We start from the raw sequence: 21,450 nt of genomic DNA on the forward strand, positions 1-21,450 counted from the left end.
GGATAATGAGTAAAACCGTCTAGTTTTAGTTCTCAGATATTCACCCAGCCCACCTATTTTCTCCTTCTTTCCAATCTCATAGAAGCCCTTTAACGTTAGCATGTTGGCATTGATGCCAGGATGCCAGCATATGAGTATGGTCTGGAAAAGTGGACAATTCAGGTTTGATACAGAAAATGAGAGAAGCAAACGTGGGAATTGTCGATTAAGACAGTTGTAATAGTAAAGAGAGGTTGGTAATTAGCCCTAGATCCCCACTATACCTGAGGTTCTGTAAGACACAGTTGTACCTGAGTCTTACTAGAGTTCTGTCCTTATAATGTGTACTATGCTAAACATCATATGTTTAGGGAGCTATTGCCACAATAATGCTGCACAAAAAACCACTCCTAAACTCAGTGACTCACTTTAACAAACATCGGTTGTCCTGTTCATGGGTCTGTGAGTCGGCTGGATTCTGCGGATCTAGACTGGGCTTGGCTGTAGGCTTTAGAGCATGGGTTGCTTTAGACTGAAGGCTGTCTGGGCTTGGTTCCAGGCTATGGGTTCAGTTCAGGCCTTTCCATAAATATTACACTGAGGCCCAGACTGGAAGAGTAACAACTACCAGAGGCACGTTATGTTGGAAGACCACCAAAGTGCAATGGGAACAAGACCACACGCACAAGCACATTTCAAGTTGTCCACTCTTTAATTCTGGTAACTGCCCAATGACAAAGCAAGTGTGAGGGCCAGGCCCAAAGTCAAATGGTGGATAAGTTTACTCAATGCACCATAAGCCATGGCAGGATATTTAATGCTATACAGGTAAGTGAAGAATTAGGGCCAATTGTTTAATCAACATTATCTTTATAATACAATTTCTTCTTTGCTCTGGTCCATCAGTGGGCAAAAGAGGATAGCAGGCATCTCAGATCATCTCTCTTCATTCAGCCTAAACTGCCTCCTCATCATTTAAACCCAGCTCAACTAGTATCTCCTCTGTGGAGTAGCTACTGACCAACCCAACCCCATTGCTATCTGATGTCTCCAAAATCCTCCAACTGTTGAAGCTTACATTGCTTTGCTACCATCCCTCCTGCCCCTGTCACCATTGCTACTAACTGCCATGACCAACTCAGGTTACTGTTCACTGAATCTCTAGTATGTGACAGGCTCTTAATTTCTACTTGGTAGCACTGATATCCCTGCTTTATAGAGAAGTTAATGAACTTGCTAATAGATAATAAGTAACTGAGTATCTGGATTCATACCCAGATGTATCTATAAACACACTATCTCTACTATATTATGTTACACACACACATTACAACTGTCTACTGTTTTATATATTGACTTGGTATTATGGATGCATGTTGCTTGCATATGCATTTTGTTCCTTTAAACTACATTATATCCTGCTTGAAGGCAAGTATCTTGTATTACACGTCTTCAGATTCTTCCTTAGCACGATTTGATTGCTTGATTTCAAGAACTGATTGCAGAGAAGCAGCCCAATCCCAAACATCATTATTAAACAGAATGGAATTTCCCAAGACACAGGAATTCGATTAATTACTTAGTGGTGACAAATAATAATTTGTACCAACTATCTTATTAGGCAGAAACTATCAATATTCTGATATTATATATGCAAAAAGTGAGGTTCAGAGAGGTTAACCAACTGTGTCATGAACACAGAGTAACTAGTAGAGTCAGAATGCAAATGTAAATCTCTGTAACTTCAGAGTTCTATTTTTCTAACACTGGTGTTCAATATTTAATTTCTATACAATACTAGAGTTAAGTTATAACTGTGCTGAAGATTTTAGCTGTGAAATTCTATAAAGACCAACTCTTGCTAACCCCCTAATTACGGACCAAGTCTTGGCTCAAGTGGCAATAATATAAATGATGAGGATTGTTTATATTTTTTAAAAATGTGTATATGCCAAGCACGGTGCTAAGTGATTTATTCATTAACTTATAATAAATTCAGTAAGGTACAATCTGTTACTATTCCCATTTTACAGACAAGCACACTGACGCTAAGGGGAGTTAAGTGATTTGCCCAAGATTTACAGTGTTAGGGCGAGAGCCTGTATGAGTCTAGTGTACTAGTCTCACAGCACATAGTTGGCTTCTGTGTTACCTCATGACTGCTCAGTTCCAACATTGTAAACAACCATCACTTCCCACCCTGCACAGAATGGATGGGCTAAGTTTTACTTTACAACTTTCTGAGTCAAAAAAGTAACACCTCATATCCACAAGGTAAGTTTTTGGAAAGTGAAAATACTCTTTCTGCTACAATGTGATACTTATTTAATTAGGGGGTTCATACTGTAGCCCTTGAGTCAAATCCACCTGCTGACTGTTTTTGTAAATAGTTTTAGTGAAACACCTTCATGCTGATTCCTTTAGATATTGTCTATGGCTGCTTTTGCTACAATGACACAATTAAGTAGTTGCTACAAAGACTGTATGGCCCACACAGCCTAAAATATTTACCACACTGGATTCTTTATTTAAAATCTTTGTAATTTGTATTTGCATGCAGTGCTTGGTGAGTGTTCTTTCTCCAAAGAGCAACTTTGTGTTAATTCTGGAGTCACTAGACCCTGCCAGAAGGTACCCATGTGAAACACGAAGTAACCACTTTTTTCAAGTCATCCGACTGGCTCCATCACACACTAGCAAGGACAAAACAAGAAAGATGAGCATTTCCTATCCTTAATCGTCCTCTGAATATTGTGGGGCTTTATATATATTTTCAAAACTTAAACCAGGAAATATTGTGTTGATATGGTAGAACCCAAATGAGTCAAGCAAACATAAACCTAATCAGTTTCCACTGAGTGAGGAAATACTCATGAAAATCACAGTCAGCTAATACACAGAACTGAGTCTTCAGCTGACCTCTCTTCTCCCCCAACAAATTTTAGGAAAAAAAGAAGTAGGCTATTCAAAGAACTCCTTGAAGATTTAGCAAAATACACACATCTTCCTAGAGTATAGGCAGGACCAATCAAATTTCTACTGCATCTCCAGAACTTTCTACATCAATGAAAAATCACTACTATTTTCAGCAATTGAATTAAAAAACTTATTTTGAAGTTACACAAACTTGAATTCAAGTTCTGATTTTGCTGCTGACTGGCTGTTTGACCTCAGAAAATCTGTTAACCTTTTCTCTTTCCTTTTTTTTTTCAGGTTCCTTATTAAAATGTGGGTAAAATATCTAGCTTACAAATTTATTATAAGAATTAAATATAAGTAAAGCACTAGGCTTAGCGTCTGGCACATAATAAATGCTTCACATTTGGCGGGCATTATTACTGTTCAAACAGGAGATCAGTACAAAGATCATAAAGCCCCCCCCCCCCCCCCCCCCGTGACTGAAAGTCCATGTGGAATTATTCACTAGCCAGGCAGGAAAGATAATTAAGATATTTTATGCATATTTTCAGAAAGATTTAAGGCAAAAATGGTTAACAACAAAATGTAGTCATCACTCTACACTCCATTACCCAAATTCCTGCAAATTTTAGGTTTGAATCATTGAAGAAGCAAGGAGGCTACATTTTGGAAGAAGGTAAATTCAAATCATTATCATGGGGAATCTGGGCGGGTAAAACATGGGAGAGGTTTGTAAAATCTCTCTATTTGCAAAGCTGTGTTAGACGGTTGATAATAACTTCCATCATTTGATGAAAGATGGCAAAAGTAGAAAATACTATTTCTGAATGCCTCTTTCCGAATGCATACCTCTTTAACACTTCAGATTACAATTTTGTGGTTCAATGCTTATGAACGGACTTTGAATAAAAGAGCATATGTATGATTCTATTTTGGCAACAAAGGGAAGAGATGGATAAAATATCTATAAAGGTTTAGAAGACTACATAGAAAACCCAATTCCCTGTTCCTCAGATGCAGGATACCCACTGTCTTTGAATTTCATCTTTCCATTGCAGTTGCTCTCTCAATAACACAGGTGCAGTGGGACAGAAATATCTGGTCACGTGTTCTAGGAGGAACTGCTAGGGAAGAATTTTCTGATGACCCCATCATGGAAAATCATGATGGCGTCTCAAAGAATCGTTGCCCTGGGAAATTAAATATTGCTATCTGGCCCTGTGTCCTCCACATCTCTAATGCCTTCCGATTTTGTCTTTAACAGAATAGAACATGTTCATGTGGTATATGCATCTTGACCTCTCACAGCATCCTAAGAACACTGAAACTGAAGTGTATCTGGCAAGCAGAGCCACCGAAAGCCAGCTGTCCATAAAATATTTAATGACTTTTAGAAACTGTGGATGACTTTGGAAAGATGAGATTTAATTTCTATGCCTCTTCCTGTCTCACCCTGTGATGGGAGAGACAAGTCACGTGTGAACAGAGGGAAAGTTTACGGCTTAAGACATACTGTGAAATTCAGGTGAAATCCACACTATGGAATAAGACTTTCAGCACGTGGATTCAGGTCTCGGGGTGACGAGCCTATTCCACTGCTGCACGTGGCCTAACCAGAAAAAACGACCAAAGACACACCTTTGTGGAATGTGGGCATCTATTGTTGTGCCAAGTATTTACTGTGCTAAGTGTTGGCATCTAGTGGCGAATGCACCAGACACGGCCTTGCTCTGAAAGAGATAGTCTAGAGGAGCAGAGAGACAATAAGAGAATGAAGAAGTATGCAAGGTAATTTCAGATGATATGAAATTTTATGATGGTAATAAACAAGGTACTGTTATAAATAAGCAAACAGGAGAAGCCTATTTTAGGCAGAATGATGAGCGAGAGCTCATCTAAAAAGAACACATTTAAATTGATACTTGAAGAAGCCAGCTACATAAATAACACCAGGATGGAGAAAGAACACTTGTGGTAGAAACCCTAGGATGTCACTCAGTGAGTCATACTCTATTATAGTCTCTTCTCCTTGAATGTGGGCAGAACCTGTGTCTTGCTTCTAATCAATAGTATATGACAAGAGTGAGGGGATTTTGCAGATGTAATTAAAGACCTGAATCAATTGACTTTAATAGAAAAGAGAAATTATTCTTGGTGGATCTGACTCAATCAGTTGATCCTTTTAAAAGAGGGTCTAGAAATCAGAGACTTGAAGTACCAGAGACACCCTCTCTCTCTTGCTGGCTTTGAAGAATTCTACAGCTGCAAGGATGTGAGTCGTACCAACACCATAAGGGAGCTGGAAGTATATCCTTCCCTTTTGAGCCTGTAGATGAGAACACAGCCCAGGCAGAACCATCATTCTAGGCTTCTCAGGCCCTGAGTGGAGAACCCAGCTAAGTGTTGCCTGGATTTCTGCCCTAGGAGAACTGTGAGGTGATACATGGGTCTCTGCTTAAGCCTCTCAGTTGTGGTGCTTTGCTACCCAGCAATACAACAAGAACAAATACAACACTGTAAGCTGGACAAAGCTATGAAGTCGCTGGGAGGTGCATAGTGGTTAGCAAGGAGCCAGATCACGCCATTCTATGACAAAGTAGGAAAGTGCAAGCTTTCTCCCCAGCATCTGATAGGCAGTGCCTCGGGCATAGTAGGTGCTTAAAATATCTGCTGAAAGAATGAAAGAATTTGTGGATAATGAAAAGATGTAGTTAAAGTATTTAAGACCAGACTATCATTGCCACCCCCTTCAGATTTTAAAACATTTCTTCAATAAGATATTCATTTAAAGACCATTATGTGCAAAGAACTGTATTGATTTTAGAGGGCCAAGAAAAGGGATTGAGAAATAGAGCCTTGTCCAAGAAGCAAATTCTCAGCTAACTGATCTATGGGAAACTTCTGGACTAAAGACTCTATAATGAGGTATGGAACAAACCTAATATCTGGGTCACAGCCAAAAAGCTGATAATTGGAGGTTTCTCTTCAGAGTCTAATAAACTATCGGAAAAGGTGGCAAGTGCTAATCAAGTCCAAGGAAGATAGCACTGTAATAAGATGACCACATCGATGAGGGTTGGGAGGCAAGAAAATACGTAGTTCAATAATAGTGGGGAATTCAATTTTGAAAATGCAAAGGTGTTTGTAGATTGGGAGATTATATCCCAGGTGTCTCTAGTCAAGTCGTCTATGTGAAGAGTCTCTAGGAATTCAGAGAAGATAAATGAAGGGAATATTTTGAGCTTCTGTCAGGTGGAACGTACACGTTTTCCCTGCTGCTGCTGAGGCACAGATGCTGGCTCAGCAGAAGGTCAGCGTCATCCTGCGGATGTGCTGAGGAGGTGGGCCGAGGGCAGGAACAGCACGACCACAAGTGGCCTTCTGCAAGCGCAGAATCAAAACATGAGGAAGGAAATGAGTTGATTTCCTTAGCTCATACTCATCTATAACCCCTTGGAAATTAGCTGGGCTGCTTCCCAAAGTATAGTTTATTTACATTTAAAATGTATTAAGATGTAGACCTGCCTCCTTCTAACACACACCGCAGAGGTGTTTTTCATGGGAGAGGTCCACCCTTTTCCAAATGAAGCGATTAAAGATAACTCATACGGTTAAGCAGAGGGTTAGGAAGCAGCAGTAGCTGGTACAACTGGGTATCAAATCAACTCCAGATGTGGAGGCCACTAAAGGGAAAGGATAGAAATGGAGCACTGCAGTTTTAAAACCTTTTAAACACATCATCATCATCATCACCACCTTTGCCTTTTGTGGAGGGCAGGTCTGTCTTAGTCTCATTTTCCAGATGATTCCACCCATTGCGAAAGAGGTTATCCTACTTCTTTTGAGTTAGGTTTAGTATTCAAGTCAAATACTCAAATAGCTACATAATTGATGGCTCCCTCCCAAGAGTCTAAGAAAATAAAAACAACCATGATTTCATAAAAGTTTCCAGTTATTTTACATTGACTATTATGTTGAGTATAAGTAAACTTCTATGAGACAGGACCACGCATCCTCAAATAAAAAATAATAGATCTTAAAAAATTCCATGTGCAAATCGGAAGACATTTGTTAAGCTTCCTTGTTTTTTTAAATATTTTGATAGACACGTTGATGTTAACAGAGAACTGGTATGTGACTGATATAATCACTCTTTGATAAACATCATTTCTTGTTTGAGATAAAAACTGCAGTTACTGGAAGAAGCTTCTAAAAAGAGATCACGTGAACCTTCACAAAGCAGTACCAGAAATAAGATTACAGCTTTCCCAAGAATGCAATATGCATAAGAAGAAAATACTGTGCATATTTCTGGTTTGGGAAGCACCTAGGAATTGCTTTGTCTCAAGGAGAAAGTCCAGAGAAAGTCCAGAAAATCCAAAACAAAATAAGAAACATTCTCTTTAAGCAGGGTGAGAATGAAAGCCATATGATTTTCACTTCTGTATCTTTGCTCCATGAGTTAATAGAGTTCAGAAGCACTCAGTGTGGTCTATGAGAAAGCCAGTGAGCGAATCTATTAATATAATTTCTGAAACCTGACTGCAGGGTGTGAGAAATGCAGACGTATGTGAAAGCTGTTCTGGTCAGTCTGGGGCTATTTTCAAGGATAGCGTCAGAGGGCTCACCAACCTCAGGATGTCAGGACTAGTCACCCGAGCCATGTGTCCCACATCACTGGTGCTGTGGTTAGATAAGAGGGCAGACTGATGAAGAGCTTCTGTTTAGATGGTTATGTATCACCTTAACTCACATTGTTTTTTAAAACAACGGGATACTTCAAAGCTATGATTTCACATACTTTACTTCTAAAGATAAAGATAGGTTTAAAAAGTGAATTAGGACTTGGTTTAGTTAGAAATATTAAATAAGTAATCATACAGATGGTACTTGGAAATGACAAAACTCATTAAGATGGTATGCTAATGGCTGAAGCCTAGAAAACAGTGCAGAAGATAATGTTCTTCTTCTCCCATTGTTTTGATAGTTTCTTGGTTGAGATTTTTGTTATTTGTTTCCATTTACAAAATATCTATATGCTTAAGGCAGAAAATTTGGGGACCCAGAAAAGCACAAATGAAAAAAATAAAAATCAACCATAATGCTAGCACCAAAGATAAGCACAGTTAAGATTTTCTTTTTCACCCATCCAGCACTTTTCCCATAAAAATGGAATTATGCCTTCATACTCTGTTTGACAGCCTTTATTGTTAAGTGTTTTCCATTTAACAATAGCTAGTGAACATTTTTCCCATGTGGTAAGCTTTCTTCTTCAACAACGACTTTATTGGCTGAACAGTATTCTCTCAGGGTGATTAAATCAAAGTCTAATTAATCTCCTTCTGTTGGGAATTAAAATTGTCTCCACTTTTTCACTGCCATATTCAATGACCATCTTTGGAACTTAACACTCTTGTACATATCTCTGAATATTTACTTATCACAAATTCCTAGAGGGAAAGCTGCTAGTTCAGTAGGTTTATCCATTATAAAGGTGTTTTGCTGAAAATTAACAGATTATAGAAAGTTTACCATAATAAATTATTCCAACGGTCAGTTATGAGAATATCCATTCCTATAACACTCGCAATGTATTATTATTACCATTGTTTGTTTTCTTTTAAAATACTTTTACTGTTTGCCAATATACTTATATAACTCAGATTACTAAAGACATGGAATGTAAAAATAACCATGTATTTAGAAGTCATTTGTATTTTTTCCTTTTGTGAATTACCTGCATATACTCTTTGTCCTAATTTCTCTTGACATGAAGCCCTTAATCAGACTTAGGTGTGAGTCTAGAATATAATGCTAAATGCCTTAACTATTCCTATCCCAAGAAGAACCTCACTTTACATTTCTTACAATTCTCTTTTAATTAAGGGACAATCATTATTCTTGGGAGAGGGGATATAACTTTTATATTATTGTATTTTTTTCTAACTCATGGAAAAGGTGAGTCAAATTAATTCATTTTTTTAGGACAAAACAGTAAATGTGGTCCAGCCACTCAGCCCTATTCATCAAGTTCAAAAACACCAAGATAAAAAATGGCATAGCGATGGATTCATTCCAATGATGCAGATGTTTGAGCAAGAACAGAAAATACACGTAATAAACTGTTGCAATGAGAAAAATAATTCCTAGAATAATTCTGTGTGTATCAGGTTTAGGAACACTTGATTCTGTCTGTAATTTTGAATCTTACTCATAACCCAGGGTGATGATAGTCTTTAGGAAGCTACGATAAGCCATCTTCCATTGGTGAAGGTGGTGGTGGTGGTAGAGGTGTTGATGGGCATAGATGGTGACACTACCTGCTTACCTCAATCTAAACATGTCACATGGAATGCAGTAAGTTTTAAATAAAAAGAACAATTAAATTTAATTTTATATTGAGACTTACTTGAGAATTTTAAAATACTTCTTTACTAATCAAAGATACCCTTTATCTCTGGGTTGGCAATTAGTGTCCTCAATTGAAGTGGCTCAGTAGAAAGTAGAATGTCAGGAATATATTCAAATGTAATGCATGTATTACATTATGAAATGCTAAATAGATTTCTACTTATTAAAACATTCAGAAAGTTCTGGGCAAACTATGAGGGTTGACCCTATTTACCAGTTAAAATCATCGGCTATAATCCATATATTAATTAAATAAGCAATGATTGACCACTCACCACATACTGAGAATTGTTTCATGCACTGGAAATGTTAGTGAGTAAGGAAGGCAAAGATGAACTGCCATCCTCTGGAGGCTAACATTCTGGTGAAGGATGAGCAGGGGGAGTAAGACAGATAATAAGCAAGTAAAAATGAATGAATACGAAATGGAAAAAATAGTGGTAAAGGCTGTGATGAAAACAGATCAGGGGGTGGGATAGAGTGACTTGGTGAGGTGTGAGGCAAGGGAGAACTTTAGATGGGTGGTCGTGGGCAACCTCTTGGAGAAGTTGACATTTAAGCTGATGCCAAGGTCATGGTAAGGGTACTGTGAACTGAGGGGAGAACAAAAGCAAAGGTCCAGAACCAATTTGAAATTTGGTCCAGAACCAATTTGAAATGTTGGGGAAATGGAAAGAAGGCCAGTGAGTGAGCATGCAGGAAAGTGGTATAAGCAGGCTGGTTCATGCACTGCCTCAAGCCATAGTGAGGAGTTGAAATGCCATTCTAAGGGTGTTAGGATGCCACTGGAAGGTTTTAGGCATAGGACTGGCATGATTCAATTTACATGCTAAGATCACTCCAGCTGTGTGTTGAGTGCATTGCCATGGGCAAGAGAAGGGTCGGAATGATCTGTTGGGTTAACACTGGTCAGCCAGGTGAGAGATGCTGGTGCTTTGAACCGGGGGTAGCCATGGAGGTGGAAAGAAGTAAGCCTCAAAACCCTGCAGTTTTTATGTTAAAACTTTGTGTTGCCATTCTGATACTGTTCCTTGACTTTTTGCCTCTTCCAGGACACTGAAATATATATTAACTGCAACCATTTAAGTGTCCTGTGTTGCACTGGGCTTTATACACATTGAATCCTTATAACAGTTTCATCCCAAGCTCATGTGTGGGGAGGCTAACTAGCTCCCTAAGGCCACACCGCTAGTGAGGGGTCATGTTAAGGTTTACCTAGGTCTGTCTGATTCTGAGCAAGGCACAAATCTCAGCCAATACACTACAATGTCTCCATTTAACCTACTGTAGGGGCAGAGTTGGCACAGGGGAACCAGGGCACAGCCAAGTTTTTCTAATGGTTCTTAGAAGGGAAGAATAGCAAAGTTACTAGGAAGGGAGGTTCTTGTTTAAAATAGATTCCTGGGCCCTGCCCTGAGAATCACAATCAAAATCTCTAGGATTGGGGCTTAAAATGTGCATTTAAAAAATTCTCTCAAATGACAGTAAAATGTACAGACACTGCAAAATAGGCACTTGGGCTGGCCCTGTGGCTCAGGCGGTTGGAGCTCTGTGCTCCTAACTCCGAAGGCTGCAGGTTCGATTCCCACATGGGCCAGTGGGCTCTCAACCACAAGGTTGCCGGTTCAACTCCTCGAGTCCCGAAAGGGATGGTGGGTTCCGTCCCCTGCAACTAAGATTGAACACGGCACCTTGAGCTGAGCTGCCGCTAAGCTCCCGGATGGCTCAGTTGGTTGGAGCGCATCCTCTCAACCACAAGGTTGCCAATTCGACTCCCGCAAGGGATGGTGGGCTGTGCCCCCTGCAACTAGCAACGGCAACTGGACCTGGAGCTGAGCTGCGCCCTCCACAACTAAGACTGAAAGGAAAACAACTTGACTTGGAAAAAAGGCCTGGAAGTACACACTGTTCCCCAATAAAGTCCTGTTCCCCTTCCCCAATAAAATCCTTAAAAAAAAAAAATTGGCACTCAATAAATACTTGTTGAATGAATGAATGAATGAATGAATGAATGAATGAATATAAAGGAAAGATTCGCAGGAAATGAAGATATAGGGAAACTCACTCCCCCAGCCCCTGATTCAGAGAATATTTAAGCCCATTTTAGGGTGAGCCCAAATAGAGCCTCAGCTAGCCCCTTCAGATCCACTCAGAAATTCATGATGTGACTATATGAGTAAGATATACTCAGGCCTTCTATTTTAAATAATTACTCTTGATGCCCAGGTGCTAAGTCCAATTGTCGCCCCAGCTGAGGAAGTACAAACCCCTCTGGAAAACACCTCCTATTTTAAAGGCAAAACAATCTTTTTTAAAGAAAAACAAAACATTATTTTGACATTTTAGTTCTTTTACACATGGGAGCCAGGCCTTACTCATAGGGTCAATTTACCCATTAGACACAATGAGCACAGTGCCTGGACCCGAGGCCTTGAGGGGATCACAAAAATGTTTTAATTTCTTTTAAAATCAAAAGAAAAACATGAATATATTCTAACCTGAATTACATTCAACATTTACCAATGCAGTTGTAAAATGTTTTTTAATCAACACATGACCCAAGAAGGCAGCAGTGCCAAGGGTACACCTAAGTCATAATGTGCCTGCCCACTCACCGCTCTGGGCCCGGTGATAGACAACTTACCTGGCACGCATTGTACAGGAGCTGATGTTCAAACTTCTTGATGCCAAGAATGTTCTGGAACATCTCGTAGAGTTGCTCTTTGCTCAGAATCAGCTCGGAGGCTGCACTGGCGGTCATCCGGGCCTGCTGCTTCCTGGGGTCCTCTTCCCCGCGGTAGATGGCGTCAAACTTGGCCATCCAGGAGCTCAACACCGTCTCCTTGCTGAGGCCGTCAATCTCGGGCAGGCTGCGCACCCTCTTCTCAATGTGCTTCTTGAAGACCTCCCGCGAGTCGTTGGCGGAGCAGCCCCCACTCTGCACCATGCGGGCCACGCGGTCACTCTTCAGGAACACCTGAGCAAGAAGAAAACAAGGAAAAACATTGGGAAGTTGGCCCTGGAAATACCAGTTCCCGGGCATTGCAGGAGGCCCCAATGTGGGGGACTCTTGGCTGTGCAAACTCAGGGAAGTCACGCACATTTTTTGCTTTTGTGTCCAAATCTGGAAAATGAGAATAACAACAGTACTGACCAGGTTGTTGCAAGGATTAAACGAGTAATATCCTGAGAGGTAAAATCTGGTAGCTAGATTTGAGCTCAGACTGCCTGAGTTCTTTCTCTGACACTTAGTGGCTGTGTTTCTTTTGGCAAGTTAATCTCTTTGTAACTCAGTGTTCTCGCCTATAAACTGGGGATAGTAGTCTCTGCATCACATATATTTTAAAATGAAGATTAAATGAGTTAATATATGAAAACCACTTTTAAAAATAGCCCATACCGTGTTTTCCCAAAAATAAGACCTAGCCAGACAATGAGCTCTAATGTGTCTTTTAATTAATTTTTGCTCCAAAAGACGCATTAGAGCTGATGGCCCGGCTAGGTCTTATTTTCAGGAAAACAGGGTATTAATGCCTTAGGAGTAGTTGTTGTGCTTGTCACTATTATTATACATAAAGTATCTGGCACAATGTCTGGCACATAGCACTTAAATGTTAACCACTATTTATAGCTCATTTTATCCTCTCAGTGATACTCATTACAATGGAAATTGAATTAAGCACATATGTATTTAATGTCTATCTTCCCTTCCCAAAATGTAGACTCCACATGGTCAAGGACTGTGTCCTTCTTGTTTCCCACAAAACCATCTGTCCCTAGTACAGAGCCTGGCACTTTCAGAGTGAGTGAACATAGAAGGTAGGCATTATATTCAGTCCATTTTGTACATGTAAAATCAAGACTCCAGAGAGGGGAAGGGACTTGTTTTTGGTAACTCAAACTGGCTGACTTTGAATGTGTGGTCTTTTGACTTCACCTTGGTTTCTTCCTTCCTTAGGGGTCTCCCCTGCCTGGTGGGAAAGCTTTGTCCTCTGGTGGGGAACCCTAAGTTGTTTTGCTGGTGCTGCCTGGGTCCTGGACCAAGCCATGCATTAAGAAGAGTTTACTTTTACTGCAGTGCCAACCATTTGGGAGCTTACACAAGCTACATGGTTCTTCTGGGTGAAATACAAGGTAGTGAAGCTGCTACTTCGTATTCACAGAGATGAAACTCTGACACTTTTGAGCTGTGTCCTGGTCACACTTCATAAGGTGTATAAATATCCTTTCAGAAGCAGAACAAATGTTCATTACTCTGTCAGATTTCAGGAAATGCCCTTGATGGCCATGAGATGGCATTGCTTGGGGTGCATCTCATCACCTCCTGCTTCCTCACAAAGCCTTTCTTGGGGAAGAGCGATATTAGAAAGGTGGCCTCCATTTATTACTGATTTAATGAACTCACTTAGAAAGAAGGAGGGCTGAGGGTTTGATTCACAGGCTAGAGGCAGTGGCCCATTCACCTGAGCCTGGGAACTGGTACTTAGCTGAGATCTTAGACTTCATTTAAACATCAATTTTAGGGTGGCCAGTTAGCTCAGTTGGTTAGAGTGCAGTGCTCTTATTCCCACATGGGCCACTGTGAGCTGCACTCTCCACAACTAGATTGAAACAACTACTTGACTTGGAGCTGATGGGTCCTGGAAAAACACACTTAAATAAATAAAAGTTTAAAATAAAATAAAATAAAATAAAATAAAAATCAATTTTAGAAAAAAAGTTTCAAATAAATCCTCAGGCTTTATAAGCCTTCATGAGCCAAAGAATTCATCTGAAAATTTGTTAATGCTTAATACAGATGGTTTCTACATTGTGTCTCAGTTTTAGATCTCCATCTCAAAGAACATCAAAGTTTTGAGTCAAATAGAAGTTTCTGGGAAGGCAATATAGCAGGAGCTATAAACCATGGTCCCAGGCCAGCTCTACCACCAACTTGCTGTATAACCTTGGGTAAGTCGCCTTCCCTCTCTGATTCTCCTGTTTCTAATCTGCACATTGAAGGAGTTGAACTATAAAATGTTGGGGATGTCCTTCCAGCTGTAACATTTATACTCTTTTTATTTTATTTTATTGGGGAATATTGGGGACCAGTGTGTTTCTCCAGGGCCCATCAGCTCCAGGTTGTTGCCCTTCAATCTAGTTGTGGAGGGCGCAGCTCCACTCCTAGTCCAGTTGCCATTTGCAATCTAGTTGCAGGGCGCACAGCCCACCATCCCATGCAGGAATTGAACCGGCAACCTTGTTGTTGAGAGCTCGCGCTCTAACCAACTGAACTAACCGTCCACCCCTCTGTAAGCTCAGTGGCAGCGGCAGCTCGTTGTCTTCAATCTAGTTGTAGAGGGTGCAGCTCACTGGCCCATGTGGAAATCGAACTGGCAGCCCTGTTGTTCAGAGCTTGTGCTCTAACCAACTGAGCCATCCGGCTGCCTATATTCTTCTTTACAAGCTTATTTTTCCCTTTCTTTGGGCACTCAGTAGGTAGAAGTCACTGTGCCAGGTGCCAGGGACACAGCAGTGAGGAAACAGATGCAGATCCAGCCTGCACACCTCCATGACATTATTTTAATAATTCCATGCAAATATCATACAATCTGGGATAAGTGCTATCCAGGGAAAGTACAGGAGTCCATGGGTGCATATAATCAGGAATCTGTTCTAATGTGTGGTCAGGAAAGCCTTCCTGGAGGAAGAGTCCTTTGAGGTGATATGTGAAAGATGGTTAGGTGAAGTGAAAGCGAGAGAGTGTTTCAGAGACAGTGAACAATCTATGTAAAGACCCTGAGTGTCTGAGCAAATAAGGGGAAGCCAGTGTGGCTGGGGCAGTGAGGAGTGGGGAAGGACCCGTGTCAGGTGGGCACAAAGGGACCAGAATGCCAAGGGCATGGGAGGCCACATTGGGTATGTGGGTCTTCATTTGAAGGGCACTGGGAGACCATGAAGGTCTTAAGCTGGGACACACACAATCAAGTTCACATTCTCTGTCTTTAATGTAGAAAACAGACCTGAAAAGGGCCAGGAGACTAGGCAGCAGCCCAGTGGGCAGCACTTATAGAAATGCAGGTGACTGATGATGGTAGAGGGGATGCAAAGGGGTTAATCCCTTGTTTTTGTTCTAGTGAACATCAGAGGTGACTTGGCAACATTCAATGAACAATGAAGCCATACTCTCTTCCCCATCGGTTAATATCAGTGTCCCAGCCCATGAAACTAGGGCTGGCCCCAGTTATAAGCCCTCAGCATCACATTCCTTTCCCCCAAAGACGTTTCGTAGCTCCCATTTGTCATCTGTCTTTGTGACTCTTTGGTTAATATCTGAGTCCCAGGAAGGCAGAAGTTGTAGCTACTTTTTCCTATTACTTCTCCTGAGTGTTTAAGACACAGCATGGTGCACAGTTGGTACTATGTTGAATGAGTGAATGAATAAGAACAAAAGACCCTTCTCAAAGCAGAGACCCTACTGAGATTATATCTATATGCAGGCAGGAAAGTAAAGGGGAAAGCAGCAAGCACAATATATTGTCTCTCCAAACAGTTGAGACTAGATATTCCATGGGACCTGAAAATAGGTGGTAAGAATTAAGGATGATTAATAATGTGGTAAAGATTTGGTAGGGTACCTGATGGACACTTGTCTCATTAGGGAGACCACCTCAGGGATGATGTAGATGCCTGATCACTGCACTGTACACCTGAAGCTGAAGCTGAACAATAATGAATGTCAACTATAATTATATATATATATATATATATATATATATATATATATATATATATATATATATACAGTCACAAGAAATAGAGTGCAGCATTAGGAATAGAGACATAGAGACAGTGGAAATGCAATGGCTCTGTGCGATGTCAGAGGGGTAGTAAGTTGGGGAAGGGGGTTATCACTTTGTGAGGGGGATAAATGTCTAATTATTACATTGTTTTGTACCCCTGAAACTAATTAAAAAAAAAAAAAAAAGAAATGAGGATGTTGGCACATTGGTCCCAGCTGGTGTCCATAACCGGCTGGGTGATTCCTATGTGACACATCATCTGCTTCACATAGTCCCTTCCTTTGTACATAGTGGCCACTCAAAAAATATTTGTCGAACTACTAGATGACCTTAGCCAAGTCACTTAAACTCTATCAACCTTACTCTCCTTCACTGTCACACAGGGTTAATCCAGACAGTCTTCTTTGATGAGGATTAAACTGAAAGGACTTTGAAAAGGAGAGGCTCCATCTGTCCAGAGGTAAAATATGGTTGCCAGACCCCAGGATGAGGGGAGATGAGTGGGCTGTCACGAGTGTGGAGGAAGGAGGCTGAAGATTGAGGAGACAGCAAAGATGGAGTGCCGAAAGGAGGCAAGGCAGCCCGGGGGAGAAAAGGTGGCAGCAGAAAACTAATTTTCCAGGCACATCATCCGTCTTGGCTTCTCCGTCTGTCAGAGGGAAGTGGGGCCTGGGCCAGCCTCGCCCCATAGTGAATGCAGCCACTGAGGACTGATTGCTTCTGTGCCTCTAAAACCACTCTTGACACTCATTTGTACTGAGAGCTTTATCTGGTGTTTTTGTTTTCAGTTTTTGTTTTTGGCAGTCAATGGCTGTCGCAAGAGACTTCCTCTCCAGGCACAGTTTTATGCGGCCCATCCATAAATCCGCCCTACTCTTCTGCCAACTTCCAGATAGGTCATAATGGGAGATGGAAGATAAACAAGTAAAAATGGAACGGTGAAGGGCAGTCAGTTCAGTGACTTGACCTCATCCATCAGTCCTCCCCTCCATCGCCAGCGCCAAGCAACCTCAAGGTTGTTTCAGAAAGCCATGAGCACATCAGTACTTAATGACTGTACACAGTACGGGGCGGGGGGAAGCTGGCCCACGTCCCACTTCTTGCTGACTGGCTGAGAAACCAAGTCAGGCACTTTCCTGCTCTACAAATCACATCATTCTGACATAAATTACAAAAAGATCTGGATGTTAGAGTAAATGAGATTAAAACACACACACATACAACAACGACCTGGTCGCTTCTAATAAATGACACACAGATAACCGAAGGCACAGGCTCTAGTGCCACGTGGCCTGGGTTCAAATCCTGACTATACCAGTCGCTAGTTTTGAAACCTGAGCAAGTTACTTAACTTTTGGGGCTTTAGTTTCCTCAACTCTCAAATGGGAATCCTAACTACCCTACCTGAAGGAGTTGGGTAAGGATTTAATGAGACAATGTCCGTCAACTAGTGAGCACGGTGCCTGCTACGAGAATATAACAAAAGTTAGTTATTCGTTTTTAAAAGACTATCATGCAGTCATGAAAAAATAATACTTTTTTCATTAGCATCAAAAGATGTCCATGATGTATTGTTAAACCAGAGACTTCCAATGGCAGGGGGGAGATGGGGTTGGAGGATCGAAGCATGACCCTGGATTGAGAACATCTTAGGTGGTAAAACATTTTACCGATGACTGTCATATGTGTGACTTTTGCCGACATAGAAAGGGGATTGAAAACCATGTGCTAATGAAACAAGTGGGATATTAATAGTTCCCATCTTAATATGGAAATCAAACAGCTATCTTTATGTTTATAGATATATTAAAGTATCTGAAAAGATATATACCCAAATTTCACAGTGGTCATTCAGGATGATGGGATTATAGGTATTTTTCTAACTATTTCATCTAGATTTTTTCCTATACTGTCCACTTTTATAATTGGCAGGTTTTACTTGCAAAATCACTTAAAGTGCCCCTTCCTATGTGAAAAAAAGTAAAAATTTACATTTGGTAAGGCAAGGTTCATATTAATTTCTAAAATAAAATACACCTTTGGATCTCAAAGCTATTCCTCACCAAAAGGTAAGGCATCCTAGGACAAACTCCAGTGCAGATCTGGGGCCATGACCTATGGTAGGTGGTGGTCGTTTAGGAGCAAAAGCAGTTCCCTTTCCCCTGTCTATACTTCTTTTCCTTGTCTTGACCTTGTACTTTCTTTACCCCAAGCCCAGGCCCAGAAATTCGGGAGTGGATTGATTCTATCAACTTTCAACTCTTTGCTATTATTTCTACGCACTAGATGGGCACCACACCACCATTCTCTCCTTCTAACCTTTATATATTCATAATGGCACTTTCCAGGTGCTAGATTCAAGATGAGGTTGTGTGTGTGTGATTGTGTGTGTGTGTGTGTGTGTGTGTGTGTGTACACTTTAACCCTGAGAACAATTATGCACGATCAGTCTTATTACAGAGGAAGGCACTGAGGCTCAGACTTGGCTGGCATCCCAACGTCACCATACAGCCAAATTAGAAGTCGACCGTACACTGTTTGGACACTAAACTTGTCCTCCTAATGACACTGACCTCTGCCTCGTCCTTCCTTCCTGGCTTTCCTGTAAGGACGAATGCCTTCAGAATGGGTAGTTTCTCTTCTCCTAGGGATGTGTCTGTTCTAAGACCACTAAGGAGTTATAGTGGGTTTTGCATATTGGAAAATATACAGCTTCATTTCAGAGAAACAGCCAGGTGTGACCTGACAGCTACTTTTCTTAGATTTAATAAAAAAACTTCAATCATAAAGACTAAACAAAATATGTCACCCTGTATAGAGGACACTTGCATTTTTTAGCCTGTCAACCATCCTTTCCTCTTTGAACAGCCTCTCAGTCTGAAACCTCTTTGTCATTACACAGTTTCAATGGGACTGTCAACCATGGGACCCTGTCCTTCCTTAGCCAAGTGGTGAGTTGGGACCTGAGCTTGGCCAATCACACTTCCCGTTCTGGGGTTCAGATTCAGAGTGTGGAGGCACAGGAGGGAATGGTGTTGGAGAGGATTCATACCAATGATAGAGTGTCCATTATAGCCTGCTACCTGCCTTCCTAAAGTCAATCTGCCCTGCTTTCCAGTTTTCTTTATGCTCAGTTATTTCTTTTAATAACAACAACAACAACAATAGTTGTTATTGTTATTATTAAAGCTTAATTTAATCACAGCCAGTTTCTGTTGCTAGCAACTGAAAAATTTTGTCTGATACAACATTCAAAGCTAGTTTGACAAAAACCAACCGGGCCTTTTTTAGAGGAGATCAGCTAAAAAAAAACAAACAAAAAAACAACCAAACCAAACCAAACCAGTCAGGCAGAGCAGTCCCACCACCTGAAGCCCAGGCGCAGCTGCAGAGTTCTCCGCAAGTGCGCGCATGTCTTCCTCCCCATTCTACAGCCCCACTTCCCACCAAATCCCCCATGTTTCCTTCCAGGCCAGATCTAAGTGAGAAAGTTTTTGTAAAACTTTTCCATCCATCTCATCTCTGATGCTAGGATCAGCATGTGAAGAAATCAAAATAAAGTAGGGGGATGAGGAGGTGAAGGTGAGAATGGAGGCTTACGTTTTAGACGTTTGTCTTAAGAGGGCTGAGAGTCAGAAAAGATGTGGAGGCCAAGAGTGGACTCTTTGAAGTGTGAGGACTTGGCTGTGGGACCAGTTTGGGTTGCTGGGCCACATCTCAGCACCTACCCCTGCACTCAGCCCTCAAAGCCATGATGGGAGAGAGTAAAGGACTCGTCTGCTGCCCTGCTGGACCCTCTTGGATAGTCAGGGCCACCAGCAAAGGATCAAATACCATAGGGAAACTGGGGCTCCCTTCACCCTGGCCCAGCTCAGGTGCCAGGCCTCACCAGCTTGCCGTTGATGGTGGCAGGCTGGGTTCAGACTGGGCTGGATGAGCACAGACAGAAACTGCTCTTTACTACTCTAGTGTGTTGACAAACCATTTCTGCCTTACTTAGTAAGACAGGCAAATGGCTGAAACTGACTTTTTCTAGTATGATAATCTCAGAACTTTTTGAGGAAAATATTTCTTGTTTTTGTTTTTTTCCTTAATGACATTACCCTTGGTAACCTGGAATGTGAAGGTGTAGTATGGTGGGGTGGAAAGAGAGAGAAGAGAGAGAGAGAGAGAGAGAGAGAGAGAGAGAGAGAGAGAGAGAGAGAGAGAGAGAGAGAGAGAGAGAATTAGAAGGAGAATATATGTGGGGGTTTTTTCCTGACAAACATACATTACCCCTTCTTCTGGTAAGAATCTCCCTAATTTCTTAATAGGAAACCATTGCATTTTCAGTTCAAATGACTTCAGTGGGACTGAGCCTGTACTCAGGGTCTCGAAGTAGTATTTGTCTCGGGCCTATTTCACCCCCTTCCATTGTGATTGGCTCAAGAAAGCACACATGACCTACGTCACTCCAACTAAGTCACCCCCGGGTCTTTTGCTGGTATTCTCAGTAAAGATGTATGCTCTTTGCTCCTGGGGTTGCTAAGTCGGTAGCACGGAGAGAACATGCCTAGGAATAAAGCCAACACAGACAAAAGCAAATCTGAGGTGTGTAGAGATATCCATCCATCCTGCTGGCATCTTCGGAGTCTCAGGATTCAGCCACAACCGTGGCCAAATCTACCCCTAGACTTTTAAGTTGCTTAAGCAAATAAATCTCCTTTTTGGCTTAAACCAGTTTGAAGTAGTTGTCTGTCATTTGTAATCCAAACAGACCAAACCAAGACAGATACTGACAGAAAAGAAATTGGATTTTTAGAATAGGGTGGAGGAAGAGACACTAGCTTCTCCATTGCCCGAGCATAAAGGGAAAGGGGGGAAACAGAGGAATAAACAGCTTGAGGCTCTCCCAGGTAAAGTGTTAATCCTGATCCTTTGATTGAGGACCTTTGTTGCAGAGGATTAGGCTTTCCAGGAAACGTGAATCTCAGGGCACTCTAAAGCTTTACTAATGAATATGGTAAATAATTAATACTCCACATTGTTTCCTGTTACTCAAATCTCAGTATGAAATATTCAGTAATTTCTCAATGCCTATAATCTTACCAGACTAAAAAGAAGTCCTTTCAAACAAACTGGACAATATAGAAGAAAATATTGGGGTCACTATAGATATAATGGTAATTTCCAGAGACTGATTAGCACGTTGATAACTACTAATTTTCAGATTTAATTAATAGATAGAAATGGCACTTTCTTTCAATTTATGTCATTAGTCAAATGAGCTTTCTAATTAAGTTTTGCAATTTTAAAATTTGTAAACTGGTGAATGACTTTAAACATGGAGAGTTATTAGTAAGGGTCTGCCTGGTCTGAA

At 41.1% G+C, this 21,450-nt stretch overlaps 1 protein-coding gene across 20 annotated transcripts in view; it reads right to left on the reverse strand.

Annotated features, from left to right (window-relative positions):
* CADPS (calcium dependent secretion activator) overlaps positions 1–21,450 on the reverse strand; it is a 465,169-nt gene that overhangs the window by 321,463 nt on the left and 122,256 nt on the right. For all 20 annotated transcript variants that reach the window (XM_074313221.2, XM_074313220.2, XM_074313223.2 and 17 more), the window contains exon 3: positions 11,954–12,286. In XM_074313221.2, the coding sequence (XP_074169322.1) occupies positions 11,954–12,286 (333 nt within the window). The remainder of the gene's footprint in view (positions 1–11,953; positions 12,287–21,450) is intronic.

Source organism: Rhinolophus sinicus, chromosome 5 (genome assembly GCF_057876585.1).
Source record: "Rhinolophus sinicus isolate RSI-liver-muscle chromosome 5, RSI-T2T, whole genome shotgun sequence".
NCBI classification, from domain to species: domain Eukaryota; kingdom Metazoa; phylum Chordata; class Mammalia; order Chiroptera; family Rhinolophidae; genus Rhinolophus; species Rhinolophus sinicus.